The following is a 19472-nucleotide window of genomic DNA, read 5'->3' on the forward strand; positions in this document are numbered from 1 at the left end:
GCTGCTTCCTTTGAGGGGCACCAGCAGAAACCATCTCCCTCCATCTGACCCCCTCCTCCTCTACATCCATGAACTCCTCTTTGCTCCTCCACTGGACTTCCTGGTAACATATCAGGGGTTTCCTACCCTGTTCCGCATGGGGTAACGCCCTGCTTGTTTTGCAGCTAACCCTGCTTCAGTGACTGCTGCTCACCTGGACCAGGTGTGTTTCAGTCCATCAGAAACTGAGCGGATTGAGTCTAGCCAATCGGCAGGGTTACCTGCAGAACAAGCAGGGCGGTGGCCCATGAGGAACGCGCTTGGTGACGATTCAGCTGCTTACATTTTATTATATCTAATTAAATATTAACATTATTCCTGGTTGGTATAGAGGATGTTGGTGAAGAAAGGGAAGTGGGCCTGGTGAGTAACCCTGAGGTGCCCCATCACTGACTGATGTAAAATGAAGTGAAACCACTTCAAAGAGTCCAGAGACCGTCACAGGTTCTGATCCAACATGAAGACTCGGCCTCCCGAAGAACGACACGGAGAACTTCCAGGTTAGTTTTTTTATTGTCAGGCAACGTCTGCACGTTTGGAGGGAAACCACAGCATTTGTTTGCTCCTGCTGCATTCTGAAGATCAGGCCCGGTTCTGTCAGACGGGCTGGGCTGGAACACCGAGACACAGGGAGGAGGATGAGGATGAGATGAAGAAGGCAGGTTTTCAGAGGAATTCTGTGGATGAGAGTCTGGATTGTCTTTGCGGTTCCTGTCCTCGAGTTCTTCATCCTAAACCTTCATCGGTGCCCCCTCCTCTTCTGCCGTCGGGTTGTGGGATTGCAAAGCCATGCGGTCAGTAAGGCGCTGGTTTAAATGCAGATGTGGGCGGAGCTTGCTGCATGCTCAGCATACAGAACCTGCAGAGGTTCGTCAGGACCTGAAAGCGTCTTCATGCACGTTTACCAAACCTGGATTCCACATCGGTCCGGCTGTAGCTCAGGATGAAAACCGCTTCGGCGTGAGGAGAGGCTTTGGGGTTTATGGCGGTCAGCATGCATTCAGCATCATAAACCTGGAATCAGTTTCATTCAGCTCACAGAGCAGCTTCCTCCTGAATCCAGAGTCACACCAGAGTCACTAAAAGGCTTTTGGTAGAAATGCTCCTCCTGGATCTGTTTGCATGGAGGAAGAGGAGGAGGACTGGAAGAACCTTTGGAGGAAGCTCTGTGGATTTGGTTTCTTTACCTAAAGAAAACAGGTGACATTGTCAGGTGAGTTCTGTTGGGCAGGAACGCCTTCACGCTTGTTCTCGTCTTCACGTCGGGGGCTAAAACCGTTTTCACGCACCGCTGCTATTCTGCCACCGGAACACTGGCGGCGCAGTTGTCTTTACTCTCAGAGGCGATGGCTAAATACTCGGCTCTGCAGGAGAAAGAGGGCCAGACGGAAACACTGCGGTTATTTTTGAGAAAAAAAGAGGAGGAAGGAGTGAGGCTGGTCATGTGACCGGCCAGCAGGGGGCAGAGGGGCGGCGTCACTCACTCGCTCTCCCGCAGAGCTTCCTCTCCGGCCGCCGCGATCTTCCTGTAGCAGTAAATCATCTCCACCAACAGCCAGAACTGCAGCCCGACGATGGAGACGTACATCATCACCTCGGACAGGATGGAGGCCATTCCTCTGGTGACTGAGGAGACGGGGAAAAGAAAATGTGAGGAACGAGTGAGGAACCCTGAGGAACGCCTCTGCGCTCGTCTCAGTACTGATTGCTTTAGCGTCAACAGAGGACAATAGAAAAGACGTTTCTTAAAAAGAAACTGTTGATTCGCGTTTTAGTTTCATTTGAGCCCCAATTTTGCCCCCTACCCTCCCCGTCGCTGAGAGCTCTCTGTTTACACTCTCGCTAGCTTACAGCCCCTACAACCCCAAGCTAACATTAGCGGTGCAACAAAAGGCAATCCAGCCGTCCAATTCTGATCCAGATTCCAGCTCAGACCAGGAAAACATGGATTTGCTGGTCTGCAGGTGGATGATCAGAAAGGGGCGGAGCAGGAAGACTTAGGCTCCGCCCACTGTAAAACCTTCTGGCTCAGTTATGAGGCACAGAAGCCGAAATGGAACTTTGGTTTTCAGCGAAAGCAGAATGAGCATTAAAATAACTGTCCTACAGGTTTAAGGTGTTCACCCCTCCTCCGTCTCTAGGGTTGTGTGTTTGTGCTTTTGTGCATCGGCTTTGTGCGTCGCTGCTCGCCTTGTTTGATCAGCAGACGAAGCAGCTGCTCTGCTTTGTGATGTTTGTGCAGCTCGTCAAATGAACTGAGACCAGCTTTGCTCGCTTCTCCCTGCAGATGGGGGGATGGGCGGCGGTCGTGGTTTTCTGTATTGTGGTCACAAAGTGTGGGCGGAGCCTGCTGAGCGTCATATGATGAGTAAGCTGAACCTTCAGTGCAGAGCTGAAGCGCAGCACCTCTCTGTTCTAAAACCGAGTCAGAACCAAACACCTGACCACATCTGACGGCAGATCAGGAAGCCCCGCCCCCTCAGACAGGAGCCAGACAAACATGGACTCCTGGTTTCCCTGCTGGAGTCAGAAATGTGTGCGTGTCTGCTGTGCGTGACGGACGCCGCCTTACGCCGCGGCACCACGTTCAGCTGGACCGTCTTGGTGTTGTTGGCTTGGACCTCGTAGTAGTTGTAGGTGAGCGTGCGCGTGAAGTTGCACGTGTACGTCCCCGTGTCGTTGTAGGTCACGTTCAGGATGTAGATGGAGCCGTCCTGCAGGTCGTCGGTGCCTTTGCTGCCGTTCCAGGCCAGCCGGTCCTCAAACCGCGGGTCCATGATCTCGCCGCGCTGGTTCTGGTATCTGTAGATCTGGAACAGAGGAGGACGGTTACGCGGCGGCCGGAAACCGGATCCGCCTGGAACACCGAAGCTGCGGCGAAGCCTCAGACAGGAGATGCTCTCAGACCGCCACAGATCACATTTCAGCTTCCGAGAAGCTGCACCCCTCCCTCAGCACACCCCCCCCTGCTGCTGCTGCTCCATTACAGCCTAATGGCTTTAATGGCCCCTCCCCACCCAGAGAGCATCATGAGGAGCCCGTCATGAAAGCTGAGCCGCTCCCATCACGAATCCACAATTACAGACGGAGGAGCAGCAGAAAATGTTCTGGAAACTTCCAACGGTGGAAGCAAAACCTTCCGTTTGGAGGCGGGGGGGGGCCTCGCCGCCTTCCTGAAGCTGCTCCAGGAGGAAAGCGGCGTTCCTCCGAAGAACCGACGGCAGTGTTCAAAATCTAACGTCAGACAAAGGAGCCAGACTGGTTTCAGCTTCAGATGCTTTCAGCTTCTCTGAAACATCTCAGTGAACCTGAGATCCTCACGACTGTAGGAAGGAAGCCCAGACGGGATTCCTTCCTTTAGGAAGCATCACTTCCACAGATCCACCTGCTTCAGGGTCGGTTCCGGATCTTCTCAGATCCTGCTTCCTGAACGACCTGGAAACAAACCCAAACCTTCTCAGAGGAGAGGCGTTCGCCCCCTTCTCATGAAGCTGGAACCCGAGGAGACGGAGCAGCAAAGAGAACCCAGAGCTGTTCCAGAGCGGGAACCGGAGTCGGAAAAAACGTGGAGTCAGAGTTACCCCTTAAATCCCAGAGCTGCAGATCTAGTGTAGATGTTCTTCAGCCGTTCACGCCACCAGCGGGATTCTGGTGCTTTGTGCCACACATCGCTGCAAAGCCGATACAGACCGCTGCTTTTGTCAGAATCAGCTGATCGTTGATCGGTCACAGAGTTACTGAAGGTCAAAGGTCATGTGACGTCCCGCCGGCGAGACGTCACATGACCTTTGCCCTTCAGTAACTCTGTGACCAATCAGCTGTTTCATGTTGATTGGTCACAGAGTTACTGAAGGTCAAAGGTCGTGTGACGTGTCGCCGGCGACACCTCCCCTGGGGGATCCACTTGGAGGCTCAACTCCCCCAATGCCCCCCCTTCATGCTGAAAGGCTTTGGTTTGACTCATCCAGGGATTCGAACCCACAACCTGCCAGTCAGTGTCCAGGTTTTCCTCGTTTTTTTTCATGATGCCTGTGTGACGTAACAACCCCCCCACACTCACCTGGACGTCCCCCTTCTCCCGCTCGTCTGAAGACCGGTAGTACCAGTCCACGCTGGCCTTGGCGCGCACCTCCCCCCTCATCTTGCAGTAGATGCAGCCCAGCTGGAAGCCGTCGCCGACCACGGCCTCCGTGTCCGAGTCCACCTCCACGCATGCGCCGCCGCACACGCGCGCTGCAAAGAGGGGGGGCGTGAGTGGGCTGCTGTCTGGGCGCAGGGGGCGTGTCAGCGTGCGTGCTCAGAGTGGGGGGAGGGGCGTGCGTGCGTCCCCCCCTCCCGTCACTCTGCTTTTTTTATTTCCGCTCACGGCTTCACGTGAAAGGTTTGCGTGGACGAGTGAAACTGAGGGGAAATAAAGCGTGTGGCGTGCTGAGCGCGTCAGCTGACGTCATATATAGCGAGGCGGGCCTATATATGCCACTCTTCATCATCATCATCCTCACGCATTCCTGTCATCAGCCAGGAGCAACACACCTGCAGGTCCACCCGCTCAGGCCTCATCAGCCCCCCACCTCCCACCGGGGGGGGGGGGGGGGGGGGCAGGAAACTCTGATCACACCAGCGCTAACAAATCTGTATACGAGGGGGGGGGGGACTGACACACTGCAGAAAAAGGAGACAGAGAAGAAGGAGGGAACAGGAAAAGTTAGGAGACAAAACATCTTTGTCACAGATTCAACCAGGAAGTCATGCAGTTCACTCCAGACCCCCCCCCCCCAGAGGAACCCCACACCTGCAGAACCTGCAGAGCCTGAGCTTGGAAACCTTCAGAACTCTTCATCCAGCCCACCAAAGACCCTCTTCTTCCTCTTTAGTCCAGAGTTCAGGAATGAAGAACAGAACCTTCTCACATGATCCGTGAAACGGGCTTTGATGCAGAACCGAGTCTTTGGGATTCAGACCAGGACGAGTCCCAGATGATCGTCCTCTCTGAGTCTTTGTGTTTGTGCCGGAATCTTAATCTGGAATATATTCTGACATCTAATCTCCCTCCTCTTCCTCTCTTCACCCGAATGTGATCTGCAATTCCACTAAACGAGCAGCAAGAACCGGTTCTAACTGGTTCACATGAAGACATATTTACGCCACCAGACTGCAAACAAAACGTTCTAAGTTGTAAAAGAAAATATTTTGCAGCAGAACCGGGCTCTGCAGCAGCTGTCAGCTCTAATCCTCCACCGCTGGAGATCCACCACAGACGGCCACCTCCTCCTGCCACACTGCAGAACACGCACACACACACACACAAGGACACACACACAAGGACACACACACAAGGACACACAGAGGTTTGGACTGACGGCTTTCTGCAGCCGCAGGTTCGGGACAGGAGAAGAGAGCTGAAGGAAACTTGGGCAGACAGACAGAGGAGACGCATCACAACAGCAGAATGACAGGAGGAGGACAGGAGGAGGAGACGCTGCTGACGCGGCAGAAGACGGAGAAAAGACATGACGGCTCGGCGCCAACAAAGTGCAGCGACAGCAGCAGCACATCTGCAGCACACAGATGTTCAGGATTATGCAACAGAAATCCCAGAAGCAGCAGATTAGGATTAGATTTTGGTTAATCGCTGGCATCAGCGGATGGTCCCCCATTAAGGAGAGAGCCTCGGCGGGACGGGCCTCCGGTGACCACAGAGATCCTCCTGGATTATCAGGAGCATCTGATCAACATCCTCCTCCCTGGTGCACAGGGATTCCTTCACTTTCTAGAACATGCTCTGCTCTTTCCATGATGAGAGTTCAAACAATTCCCATTTCTTCACAGAGAAGAGACTCCGCCCCTCCATGGCGTCCAGCTTCAGGCCTTAGAATGTTCTTGATGGTCTGGATTTTCCTTGAATTTTAAATGGAGCTCATTTAGTGAAATTTGATCCTTTGGGTTGGAGAGGATGTTTCTGCTCTTTGAGGTGATGAAAGCTGGAATCAAGTCTTTGTTCTTGTCCTCTATTCTCCATAATTGCTGACATGAACAGAAAGTCTCTCTGATCCTCAGAGGAAAAGCGTTTTTAAATCTGTTTCCTGAGTTTCTGACGTTCGGAGCACTTTGGTGAATCCGTGGAAACGATCACGCTCCTTTGGAGGAAGCTCCTCCTCTCCCTGCACCTGTCCAGAAAAGAAGGCGGGGCCTATTTCTACCTCTTGGAAAAAGCAGGTGGTTCCTCTGGTGGGGGGTTTGGCTGATCCAGATTCTTCCAGAGAATTTCCCTTTTCTCCAAACTTTCTCCACCTTTCATTTCAGCCTCCTTTAGAGCGTTTCAGTAGGAGCTGTGCCCTCCTTCATGGTGAAGATGCCCCCCTGTGGGGGCCCTGACTGCCTCTGTGGGGGGGATGAGCCCCCCAGTGGGGGCGCCAAGCAGGCGTTCCTGCAGCTGCAGAGATCCCCTGTCCTCCTTCAGACGGCGAGGAGCCTCCTGCTGCTCCGTAGGAGGAAGCGGCGGCGGGAAGAACAGAGGAAAAGCTTCTTCAGGAGAAGAACCAGAGGAGTCCTGACAGAAGCTCCTCCAGCTCCACAACACTTCCTGATCCTCTTTTGCAAAACCGTTTAGCCAATGTGAGGCGGTTGACTCTTTTCTCTGAAATCAGGTCAGTGGCGGTTTTTCCTGTGGGTCATGTGGGCGGTGGCCCAGGGTGCAATCTTGTCGGGGTGCCCAAAAAAAAGTTTTTTTTCTTTCTGCAGTTCTTCTAGGCCAAACCGCCCATGTCCATGTAACTTTAATTTAATTTCCACTAGAACGCTCCAACTTGCTGCTTTAATGACAGTGGGGGGGGGGGGGGGGGGGGTTGGTGTTTTGATAAAACTGTTTCTTCATCTGCAGCTCTAGCTTTTCCAAAGCGTCACTCTCTGTTGTGGTTTTGGTTTCATCGGCACTCTAGAACTGGATTTAATGGATTTCACTGCGAACAGGCAGAAATGGACTCCAAGTCCTGTTTGTTTGTTTGTTTGTTTGTTTGTTTTTGCCTGTCCTCAAAAAAAAAAAAAGCTGAAACCTGCTGGTCTAGATCCAAACTGCCCCCCTCACCATCTCTGCTCCCCCAGGACTCTTTCTGCTGTGGGGGTCACGGTCAGGACGGTGACAGCCGTGGATGCTTCAGGTGTTCCTGCGTCTGTGGGCCACACCCGCTCCATGTGAGGTGGATGTGTGAGTGTGTGTGTTTATGGGGGGGCTATTAACGTCTGAAATGATCCTCAAGAAGGGGCAGCACCACGGCCTGGAGGTATTTTTGTTTTTTGGGGGTCATAGCTGTCATCATGAGAGTCATGGTGCTGATGTTCTGCAGCTCCATGATGGATCTGCTTCTACAGAGGATCGCTCAGAGGTCGTGACCTTTCCACAGCTCCACACATCACAGACCTGAAGGGAACCTTGAGGAGACCTCCTGAAGCTGCAGGATCACAAAACCTGAAGGGTTATCCTGAAGCACGCACACAGCACGCACACGCGTCACCATGGCAACGCGGGGCCACCCCACTCACCTTGAAGAGCCAGAAGGGTCAGAAGGAGCAGCAGCAGAGGGTCACGTGCTGCACACATCCTGACGGCAGCGTGAAACGCGCGCGCAGTAAGGAACTTCAGAACCAACACGGAATCCGGGAGGGGCGCTGCTGGGCGTGGCTTCCCGCTGTTGATCCAGCTTTTGGGGGGGGTCCTTTGAGGGAACCTGAAAAGAAAGCCTCTGATCAGAGTAGAGTCCTCTTGATGACAGAAGAACGATGAAGGTCACGAAGGAAGACTGTGATGAAGGCAAAGGTCACACGAGTACGACAGCGCGCACGTGAGTCCTTCCGCGTGAGCGTAAATGCTGTCGGTGCAAATCTGCACGCGTGTAGTTACATGCCTCCGCAGGTAAAGTTCCGAGCTGAGCCACGTGCGCGCGCGCGCTCCGGAGCCTTTCGCGCGCGTTGGTGAGTGTATAGAACCCGTCCAGAACTTGACAGGTGTCCGATCCCTCAGAACGATCCAGAAGCTCCGCCTCTACTGAGCGCCGGGAGGCAACGGGCGGAGGAGAACGGGTCCGGGGGGAGAACGGGTCCAGGTCCTCTCCGCTCGAAGACGCGCCTCCGTGTCCGCGCAGGGATGCCGCGCATCGCTCTGTGGGATGGTTAGGGGTGAGGTGGGGTGGAGTGGGTGGGTGGGAGGGGGCAGCAAGGGAAGGAGGGGCCAGAAGGATGGAGCCGTTGCTATGACAACAGCGATTCAACAGGGCGCTTCTTGGCAAAAAATTCCCCACGTGCTTCAAAACGTAAACAAGAAAAAAAAAGTTTATGCCGAATTTTAAAGATGTGATGATAAAAGAACAATGTCTGCAGATCTGAAGAAGAAGACGCAGATTTAGTTTGTAAAAATGAGAAACGTGTTTCTGCAGCTTCTCAGGTGATTCTTCGGAGGTTCCAGCTGTCAGTCATCCTCTGCAGGTGAGAAGCTGAGGCTCCGGATGACGTCACAGCTGCTTTCTGGACTCTGCTCCCAGAATGCTGCAGGAAAACTTTGCCTCTACCCAAAGACGCTGGCGTGAAACCTTCATCAGATGAAGTCTCAGATCCAGATCATTAGAATCCATCCCGACATCTGGGATCTCTTGAATCCCAGAATCCAGTTGGAGAACTTCTCTGCTCCAGGGTGTTTAGTCTGAGCGTCAGTTCTGGAGGACCGGAACCGGACCTTCTCAATTCTCCTTCCTCACAGCCAGAAACTTTCCCCACAAAACTCCAAACTTTTCCTTTTTCTCTCTTCGACTCTGGATGGTTGTCGGGTTTCTGGCTGTTGGAGCTTTTGAGCAGCGCGAAGCCAACCGGGCTTCAGAGAAGCTCTTCCACCTCCCCGCCTCCTCGCCACCTCCCCGCCTCCTCCACCTCTACCTCCTTCACCTCCTCGCCATCTCCGCCTCCTCCACTTCCTCGCCTCCTTCACCTCCCCGCCTCCTCCGCCTCCTCCACCTCTACCTCCTTCACCTCCTCGCCATCTCCGCCTCCTCCACTTCCTCGCCTCCTCCACCTCCCCGCCTCCTCCGCCTCCTCCACCTCTACCTCCTTCACCTCCCCGCCTCCTCCACCTCTACCTCCTTCACCTCCCCGCCTCCTCCACCTCTACCTCCTTCACCTCCTCGCCATCTCCGCCTCCTCCACTTCCTCGCCTCCTCCACCACCTCCGCCTCCTCCCCGCCTCCTCTACCTCCTCCACCTCCCCGCCTCCTCCGCCTCCTCCACCTCCTCCACCTCTACCTCCTTCACCTCCTCGCCATCTCCGCCTCCTCCACTTCCTCGCCTCCTCCACCACCTCCGCCACCTCCCCGCCTCCTCCACTTCCTCGCCTCCTCCACCACCTCCGGCACCTCCCCGCCTCCTCCACCTCCCCACTTCCTCCACCTCTGTCTGCAGATGTTTCCAGCAGCTTCATGGACCTACAACTCTCACTGCAGAAACGCTGAATCTGGATCCAGAAGAACTTTGGTGGTTGTTCCTCAGGAGTCCAGGACTGGACCGACTGTTCTGCTCAGAATCTGAACCTAAATCTATTCTTCTGTTAAAAATGAAGGACTTCAGTTCAATCAGTTGTTCTTCGGTGAGGAGGTGGAGCGATGCTGCCACCATGAGGTCCAAGAGGAAACTAAACATTTCTGTGTGTTTTCCCTGAATATGATTTTGATTAGGATTATTTTAGGATTATTCTGGTCAGATTATAGTCTCTGCTGGTTTCGTCTTTTGTGGGTTTTTGTCATTGTGGCCCGCAGCAGAACACAAAATACACACAGACACACAGCCCAAACCGCAAAAACGTCTATAATTCAATCAGAATGTTTTTGCATTATTATTATTACGTTTCTTCTGTCTAAAGCCGCGTTCACACTAAACTCAGCCGTCTCTTTCGCAGCGCAGCGAATCCTCTGCTCGCCGCCTGTCCAAAAATGTGGTCCTGAGCTTGACGGGAGTGGGTGGAGCTTCCAGCTAATGTCTTTATCCTAATCGCTACATGGAGCGGTGTCCGTGTTTTTGCCGTTTACAATGCATGGAAGACACGGCTACTGAGAGATCAGGTTTATTGATGATGAAGAGTTCTGCAAAAACGTCGGTAATCATGTCTCCCTGTCTGGGTTCATGACATCATTCAGACATCAAGGCTCACTGTCCCGCATTAACCCGAGACAAGAATAAAAACAGAAATAAATCTAGAAGGAGCTGCATTTCCACAAGAAAATTCAGCGTTGCTATATTGTTACAGGGTAATAATTGGCAAATAAATAAATGAAATTAAATACAGAAATAATCAAAGCTGACAGAAAAAAAAATATGTTTGTGAAAAATGCAAGAGACGGGTATCGAACCAGTGAGCTTCTGCACCAGGGATTCCCCATGTATTTCAGTGGAGGCAGAAATCCTGGAATATCTGGAAAAGTTCAAGGATTTGAAGGACCAAAAGTCACAGCTGGAAAAAGATGAAAGAGCTGAACATTTGAATAGTTGAATGGTTCAAATAGATGAAAAATTGTAGGAGGAGTTAAGCAGCAAAAATTGGAGGAAGATACTAGAATAAAGAAATAGAAACAGGAAACTTGGCTAAACGAGCAACCATGAGAGAAAACAATACCCACCACGGATGCAACGGTTAGAGGCCAAAATAAAGGCAGCTCTGAGGGATGTGAGTAAACTGACAGAGGCTCAAAGAGGTAAAATGAGAAAGCAAGTACCTAAGAGATACAGCCAGATGCCCATACCTGAAGCACTGGAAACTGCCAAACAAAGGCTCCTAGCCTTGAGCAGCCGCCTAAAGAGGTACACAAGAGACAATGAAGCCAGACGAATAAACAGGTTGTTTGCAACTCAACCTGCGAAAGTGTACGCTCAGTGGCAGGGTCAAAACAGCCGAGCAGTCCCACCAAGGCTAGAAACTGAACAGTACTGGAGAGGAGCATATGGGAGAAAGAGGCAGCACATCACAGAAATGCCCAGTGGCTGGTCTCTCTGAGAAAAGAACATAGCAACCTCCCTGAACAGAATCCAGAATCCAGTAACCATCACAGTGGCAGACATCCGAGAAAGAGTCTCTGGTATGAAGAACTGGACAGCACCGGGCCCTGACATGATACATGCCCACTGGCTTAAGAAGCTCACAGCACTCCACGAGCGCCTGGCAGCACAAATGAACCAGCTGCTAAGAGATGGGACTCACCCCGAATGGCTAACAGAAGGGCGAACGATCCTGATCCAGAAGGATCCCTCAAAGAGTGCAGTCCCATCCAACTACCGGCCAATAACCTGTCTCTCCACAACATGGAAGCTCATGTCAGGCATCATTGCAACCATAAGTTGCAATGATAGGCACATGGATCAATACATGAGTAACACACAGAAGGGCATTGGTAGAGACTCCAGAGGAGCCAAACACCAACTCCTGGTTGACAGAACAGTCGCTCAAGACTGCAAGTCATGACACACCAACCTGTGCACAGCCTGTAATGATTACAAGAAAGCCTATGACTCAATGCCACACACATGGATCACTGAATGCTTGGAGCTGTACAACATCAACAGGACTCTAAGAGCCTTCATAGGAAACTCAATGAAGCTCTGGAAAACCACCCTTGAAGCCAATGGGAAGCCACTTGCACAAGTGTCCATCAAATGTGGGATATACCAAGGTGATGCTCTGTCCCCACTGCTGTTCTGCATAGGCCTGAACCCCCTCAGCCAAATAATCACCAAGACTGGCTATGGATACTGACTCAGAAATGGGGCCAACATCAGTCACCTCCTCTACATGGATGACATCAAGCTATATGCTAAGAGCGAGCGTGACATTGACTCCCTGATCCACACCACCAGGATCTACAGTACTGACATTGGGATGTCATTCGGGCTCGAGAAATGCAGCCGGATGGTGACAAAGAGAGGCAAGGTAGTCCACACAGGAGGGGTCTCACTCCCAGAAGGAACAATAGCAGACATCGAGGACAGTTACAAGTACCTTGGAATTCCACAGGCAAATGGCAACCTGGAGCAGGCAACAAGGAAAGCTGCAACAGCTAAATACCTCCAACGAGTAAGGCAAGTCCTGAGAAGCCAGCTCAATGGCAAAAATAAGACCCGGGCAATAAACAGCTACGCACTGCCAGTTATCAGATACCCTGCAGGAATAATAAGATGGCCAAAGGAAGAGATACAGACCACGGATGTTAAGACACGAAAGCTCCTCACCATGCATGGAGGGTTCCATCCCAAATCCAGCACCCTGAGACTGTATGCTAGCCGCAAGGAAGGAGGCCGAGGACTAGTGAGCGTAGAAGCCACTATCCAGGATGAAACATCCAAGATGCATGAGTACATCAAGCTCAAGGCCCCAACTGACAGTGTGCTCAATGAATGTCTCAGGCAATGGAGAACAGAGGATACAGTGCTGGAGGACAGATCCTCATGGGAGGACAAACCCCTGCATGGGATGTACCACCGGACCATAACTGAAGTGGCTGATATCAAAAAGTCCTACCAATGGCTAGAAAGGGCTGGCCTACAGGACAGCATTGAAGCACTCATCCTGGCAGCTCAGGAACAAGCCCTGAGCACCAGAGCCATAGAGGCTCAGATCTACCACACCAGACAAGACCCAAGGTGTAGATCTACCACACCAGACAAGACCCAAGGTGTAGATCTACCACACCAGACAAGACCCAAGGTGTAGATCTACCACACCAGACAAGACCCAAGGTGTAGATCTACCACACCAGACAAGACCCAAGGTGTAGATCAACCATACCAGACAAGACCCAAGGTGTAGATCTACCACACCAGACAAGACCCGAGGTGTAGATCTACCACACCAGACAAGACCCAAGGTGTAGATCTACCACACCAGACAAGACCCGAGGTGTAGATCTACCACACCAGACAAGACCCGAGGTGTAGATCTACCACACCAGACAAGACCCAAGGTGTAGATCTACCACACCAGACAAGACCCAAGGTGTAGATCTACCACACCAGACAAGACCCAAGGTGTAGATCAACCATACCAGACAAGACCCAAGGTGAAGATCTACCACACCAGACAAGACCCGAGGTGTAGATCTACCACACCAGACAAGACCCAAGGTGTAGATCAACCATACCAGACAAGACCCAAGGTGAAGATCTACCACACCAGACAAGACCCAAGGTGTAGATCTACCACACCAGACAAGATCCAAGGTGTAGATCTACCACACCAGACAAGACCCGAGGTGTAGATCTACCACACCAGACAAGACCCGAGGTGTAGATCTACCACACCAGACAAGACCCGAGGTGTAGATCTACCACACCAGACAAGACCAGAGGTGTAGATCTACCACACCAGACAAGACCCGAGGTGTAGATCTACCACACCAGACAAGACCCGAGGTGTAGATCTACCACACCAGACAAGACCCGAGGTGTAGATCTACCACACCAGACAAGACCCAAGGTGTAGATCTACCACACCAGACAAGACCCGAGGTGTAGATCTAACACACCAGACAAGACCCGAGGTGTAGATCTACCACACCAGACAAGACCCAAGGTGTAGATCTACCACACCAGACAAGACCCAAGGTGTAGATCAACCATACCAGACAAGACCCAAGGTGAAGATCTACCACACCAGACAAGACCCAAGGTGTAGATCTACCACACCAGACAAGATCCAAGGTGTAGATCTACCACACCAGACAAGACCCAAGGTGTAGATCTACCACACCAGATAAGACCCAAGGTGTAGATCTACCACACCAGACAAGACCCAAGGTGTAGATCTACCACACCAGACAAGACCCAAGGTGTAGATCTACCACACCAGATAAGACCCAAGGTGTAGATCTACCACACCAGACAAGACCCAAGGTGTAGATCTACCACACCAGACAAGACCCAAGGTGTAGATCTACCACACCAGACAAGACCCAAGGTGTAGATCTACCACACCAGACAAGACCCAAGGTGTAGATCAACCATACCAGACAAGACCCAAGGTGAAGATCTACCACACCAGACAAGACCCAAGGTGTAGATCTACCACACCAGACAAGATCCAAGGTGTAGATCTACCACACCAGACAAGACCCAAGGTGTAGATCTACCACACCAGATAAGACCCAAGGTGTAGATCTACCACACCAGACAAGACCCAAGGTGTAGATCTACCACACCAGACAAGACCCAAGGTGTAGATCTACCACACCAGATAAGACCCAAGGTGTAGATCTACCACACCAGACAAGACCCAAGGTGTAGATCTACCACACCAGACAAGACCCAAGGTGTAGGCTGTGCAAAGAGGCGCCTGAAACAATCCAACACATAACTGCAGGGTGTAAGATGCTGGCGGGGAAAGCATACAAGGAGCGCCACAATCAAGTGGCTGGAATAATATACAGGAACATGTGTGCAGAATATGAACTGGAAACCCCAAGGTCAAAATGGGAAACACCTCCGAAGGTGGTAGAGAATGAGAGGGCAAAGATCCTGTGGGACTTCCAGATCCAGACTGATAGGATGGTAATGGCGAACCAACCAGACATTGTAGTGGTGGATAAAGAACAGAGGAAAACCGTTGTGGTGGATGTGGCAGTGCCAAGCGATGGGAACATCAGGAAGAAGGAACATAAGAAACTGGAGAAAGCCTGGAAAGTGAAGGTGACAGTGGTGCCAGTGGTAATTGGAGCACTCGGGGCAGTAACCCCCAAGCTGGAGGAGGGGCTACAACAGATACCTGGAAAGACCTCAGACCTCTCAGTCCAGAAAAGCGCAGTGCTAGGAACAGCTAAGATACTGCAGGACCCTCAAACTCCCAGGCCTCTGGTAGAGGACCCCAGCTTGGAGGAGAAACCACCCGCGGTGGGAAGGACGTAGATATATATATATATATATATATATATATATATATATATAATTAATTTTTAAATTCAGGAATGTTTTTGTGACTGAAGGTGTTTGACTCCTCCATCGTTTGGCCGATTCAAACATTTATTTCTTTAAGAGACTCCCGTGCAGAGAAAAGATCGGACACTTCTGGAAGAAAAAACTAGTTTAAAATGGAAAATCTGTTTTTATTAGTGTTTTTAACAAACAAGATAATTTCTAGAAATAGAAACGCAGAAACTCAAACTGTTTTCCAAATCTGCGTCTTCCTTCCTTTTTATCTGCTGAATCCTTTTCAGGATCACTGGGTTGCTGGAGCCTATCCCAGCTACTGTGGGGTGAAGGCGGGCTCACCCCTGACAGATCACCTGTCTGTCACAGGGCCACTCACACACCTGCGGACAATCAGAGTCACCAATGAACCTATGAAGCACGTCTTTGGACGCATGCATGAGGAGAACAGCTGGGATTTGAATCAGAAATCTATTATTGTCATTTTTTCACAGAGATAAAACCAAATTAGGGTCTCTGGTCCCGGGCCAACCATTTACAGTGAGAAGACACGAGTAAGTAAATATCAATATCAACCAGGACCGCTATGCCCCTAAACCTGCGTGTTCTGAACTGAAACTGAGCTGTAGGACTCAGGATCTTCTCAGGGGTGGTTCCTCAGGTGTGTAGACAGAGCGCAGCTTTGTGTAAAGCTCCGCCCACAAAGCTGGCAGGAGAAGGGCTTCTCGCCGGTGTGGATTCTCATGTGAACGGTGAGAGTGCAGTTCTGGGTGAAGCTCCGCCCACAGATCGGGCAGGAGAAGGGCCTCTCGCCCCGGTGGATCCGCATGTGGACGTTCAGGGCGCAGTTTTGGGTGAAGCTCCGCCCACAGATCTGGCAGGAGAAGGGCCTCTCGCCCCGGTGGATCCGCATGTGGACGGTCAGGGCGGAGCTCTTGGTGAAAGTCTTCCCGCAGATCTCACAGGCGTTCAGGTTCTCACCCGTGTGGACCCGGCTGTGGATCAGGAAGCACCTCTTCCTCTTGAAACTCTTGCCGCAGACCTTGCAGGAGAAAGGCCGCTCGTCGGTGTGCGCCACGGCGTGGATCCTCAGCTGGTACTGAAACCGGAACACCTTCCCGCAGACGTCACAGTTGAACAGGACTTTTCCTGGGTTCAGATGACTCTGACCTTCTGCTGCATCTTCTTCCCGACTGCTGATGCCGTCCTGCATCCACTCTGTGGCCCCGAGAGGCTGCAGCGCTCCATGCTGGCCCTCCTCCTGGTTCTGGTCCTGGTACCGGAACAACAGAGGATGCTGTCCGCTGGGTTCTGGCCCACTGCTCTCCTGCTGAGCCGCCTCCACAAAGGAATCCACCTCCTGCTTCACTGCGAACTCCTGGTCATCCCGACTGCGGCGCAGCTCCTCTGCAGTCTGCAGAGGTTCTGGTTCCCTCAGATCCAAACCCCACTTTAGTTCTGGAGGGCAGACGAAGTCCTCCTCTTTGAACGCGTGCTGCTGCGGGGAATCTGCGGAAGAACAGAGGTTACTGCTGTAAAAACGTTTGTTTGTCTCGTGTCGATAACGTAATGATGATGATGATGATGATGGAGGAGGAAGGGCAGCTGCAGGAATGAGGTGCAGAAAGTCGACATGAAGGATTTGGTTGGAGCTCCGGGTCTTCAGAGGAAACCAGCAGGTCCTCCTGGATCCAAAGCAAAGAACCGTCTTCACCGGCGGCCGTTCAAACACCAACAGCTGATCGCTGTGGACAGTTTGGACTCACTCTGATGAAAACTGTGTTTTTGACATGCCAGACAAACACGTTTAAGCTTAAAATCGCATTTCTGTTTATGTTTTTATTCATATCGCTGTGAATCAGGAGCAGACGAAAAAACGGCCTTTAAAAAAAAGATGGTAGCGGTGATGTCGGCGATAGAATCTGCGGGCCACACACTTTGTAAACTAGCAGGAGGGAGTGTAAACAACGAGATGACGGGAAGTGTGGGCAGGCTCACACAGCACCATCAGTCCCGCCCACAACTCGGAGGTAAAAAAGTCCTTAGAATCATTTGGATCTAAAAACAACAAAACGTCACGATTTATGTTTTTTTGTTTTGTTTAAATCATTTTTTTTTACGTTTCATGGCTAAAACTTCTGAGCAGGAAGTTGAAACCTCAATTTGATTTCTCAAAATGAGGAAGGGAGAGATACGATCGACAGAGGAGAGAAGATTTATGAACAACAGAGAAAGAGATGATTGACACTGAGATGGGAAGAGATGACCATGAAAATATCAGCGTCCAGAAAGAAAGTTATCTTTAAGTTGGTTTGGTCACGTTTACTTTATGATTGATAGGTTCATGTTTTTGTGGTTTTCCTGCTCGGAAGCTCAGAAACTGTGTTTAATGCATTCTGTAGTACCTAACTCGTGATTTAATCCAGGTTAGATCAGTCCAGGTCCAGCGGTTTTTGAACAGGACCTGGTCTAAGGTGGTCTTAAGGCCCGTACACACCGGGCCGAATATTCGCCAGGCGTTATTCGCCAGCGTTTTTCGCCACGTTTTTTGTGTTCACACCCAGGCGATTTTCGCTGACGGTGAGCCGAGCGAACATGCAATTTCATTCCCTGACATTAGATGGCGCTTAATGTAAACAGAAATACTCCTGTACACAAGGTGGCGCTGCACAACTTTACGCTTCTTAAAGTGGCTTTTCAGAAGATAGCAAGTATTTACGCGCTTGTCAGAATCATACAAAGAAAACATGAATATTTCAAGCACCAGTAGCTCCAACTGGTGCTTGGTTCGGGGATATTTTAGAATGTCCGTCATTATTTCTTTGCGGCAGCGTAGACGCTACTTGGCGTCTATCTTCTTCGCCGTGATGTATGTGTGCTCAGCAAGGCAGTTTTGTGTTTGAGCGCCCCCAAGTTGTGTTTTACTGTAACTTCAGAAGCTCCAGACACGTGTGCAAAAGCGCCATTCTCATTGGTCGAATAGATTTCGACGCGACGCGTCGAAAAAAAAAAACGAACCCGAGGCGTTTTTTTTTTTGAAGGCCTGTTCACACCGGGACGAATTTCGCCGGCGATTTTCGGCGACGTTTAACGCCTCGTGACTAAACAAAGGGCCCCAATGAGAGTGTGCACACCGACGCGAAAAAACGCCAGGCGTTAAAGCGTCAAAAAAAAAAAAAAAACGCCTCGGGTTCATTTTTTTTCTTCGACGCGTCGCGTCAAAATCTGTTCGACCAATGAGAACAGCGCTTTTGCTCACGTGTCTGGAGCTTCTGAAGTTACAGTAAAACACAACTTGGGGGCGCTCAAACACAAAACTGCCTTGCTGAGCACACATACCAGCGAAGAAGATAGACGCCAAGTAGCGTCTACACAGCCGCGAAGCAATAATGACGGACATTCTAAAATATCCCCGAACCAAGCACCAGTTGGACCTACTGATGCTTGAAATATTCATGTTTTCTTTGTTTGATTCTGACAAGCGCGTAAATACTTGCTCTCTTCTTCTGAGTGAAAAGCGACTTTAAGAAGCGTAAAGTTGCGCAGCGCCACCTTGTGTACAGGAGTATTTCTGTTTTACATTAAGCGCCATCTAATGTCAGGGAATGAAATTGCATGTTCGCTCAGCTCATCGTCAGGGAAAATCGCCTGGGTGTGAACACAAAAAACGTGGCGAAAAACGCTGGCGAATAACGCCTGGCGAATATTCGTCCCGGTGTGTACGGGCCTTGACGCTTTGTCGCGTGGCGTTTTTTCGCGTCGGTGTGCACACTCTCATTGGTGCCCTTTGTTTAGTCACGAGGCGTTAAACGTCGGCGAAAATCGCCGGCGAAATTCGTCCCAGTGTGAACAGGCCAAGTGTGAAAAAGTGGAATGTTCCTTTAGTTCAGCGTCTGGTTTCTCTGGGATAAAAGTGGAACCAGAACCGCGAGCGTGTCTGGAGTCTGCCGATGAAGGTCAAAGGACGGAGTTCGGTTCCGATCCCGCAGGGCTGCTGGTTCGCCTGGATCTGCTCACCTGCTCGGAACTCGAACTGCAGCAGTTTTCGGCGCTGACGGTCGATCTCCTGCTCGTACTGCAGGATTGTTTTCTCGAACTCCGACAGGATCTCCTCCGCGGCGGCGGACAGTTTCTGTCTGACCAGATGTCTGAGAGAACCGAGCCGAGACATTCTCCCTCTGCTCTTTCTCCAAGTTCGGCCGGAACCGGACCTGCTGCCGCCCTTCTTCCTGGATTGTGTGGACATTTGATTTACGAGGACTCGGCGCTTTACCGCCACCTGCTGGTCAGGAGTGAGAATGCAGCCGGTCCACACATAAGGGGAATACAAAAAAAACAGATTACAACGGAAAAAAGTTAGAGACTGAAAGAAATATTGTGAATCTGCACATTTTAGCATGTTGTTTCTCTGCCTCCTCTCTGTTATATGGACGTGTATTGTATTCAATAATTCTTTCATGTTTTTCTTGATACTTTTAAAAAAAAACTAC

The 19472-nt window shown here is 51.1% G+C and overlaps 2 protein-coding genes across 2 annotated transcripts; both read right to left on the minus strand.

Moving 5' to 3' along the window:
* Positions 1 to 533: 533 nt before the first annotated feature.
* On the minus strand, positions 534 to 8213 carry scn1ba (sodium channel, voltage-gated, type I, beta a). Its single transcript, XM_011485848.3, has 7 exons — positions 7941 to 8213; positions 7579 to 7763; positions 4100 to 4272; positions 2612 to 2849; positions 1524 to 1665; positions 1329 to 1403; positions 534 to 1226 (listed from the first exon to the last, which is right to left on the minus strand). The coding sequence occupies exons 2-6, from the start codon at positions 7634 to 7636 to the stop codon at positions 1334 to 1336; spliced, it is 681 nt and encodes a 226-aa protein (XP_011484150.1). The 5' UTR covers positions 7637 to 7763; positions 7941 to 8213; the 3' UTR covers positions 534 to 1226; positions 1329 to 1333.
* Positions 8214 to 15137: 6924 nt separating this feature from the next.
* On the minus strand, positions 15138 to 19205 carry LOC105356058 (uncharacterized). The gene is made up of 2 exons (XM_011485849.4): positions 19000 to 19205; positions 15138 to 16491 (listed from the first exon to the last, which is right to left on the minus strand). Exons 1-2 carry the CDS (start codon positions 19151 to 19153, stop codon positions 15626 to 15628), a joined length of 1020 nt encoding a protein of 339 aa, XP_011484151.3. The 5' UTR covers positions 19154 to 19205; the 3' UTR covers positions 15138 to 15625.
* Between the last annotated feature and the right edge of the window lie 267 nt (positions 19206 to 19472).

This window comes from Oryzias latipes, chromosome 16 (assembly GCF_053564925.1).
Source record: "Oryzias latipes strain Hd-rR chromosome 16, Olatipes_Hd-rR_3.1".
NCBI lineage: Eukaryota > Metazoa > Chordata > Actinopteri > Beloniformes > Adrianichthyidae > Oryzias > Oryzias latipes.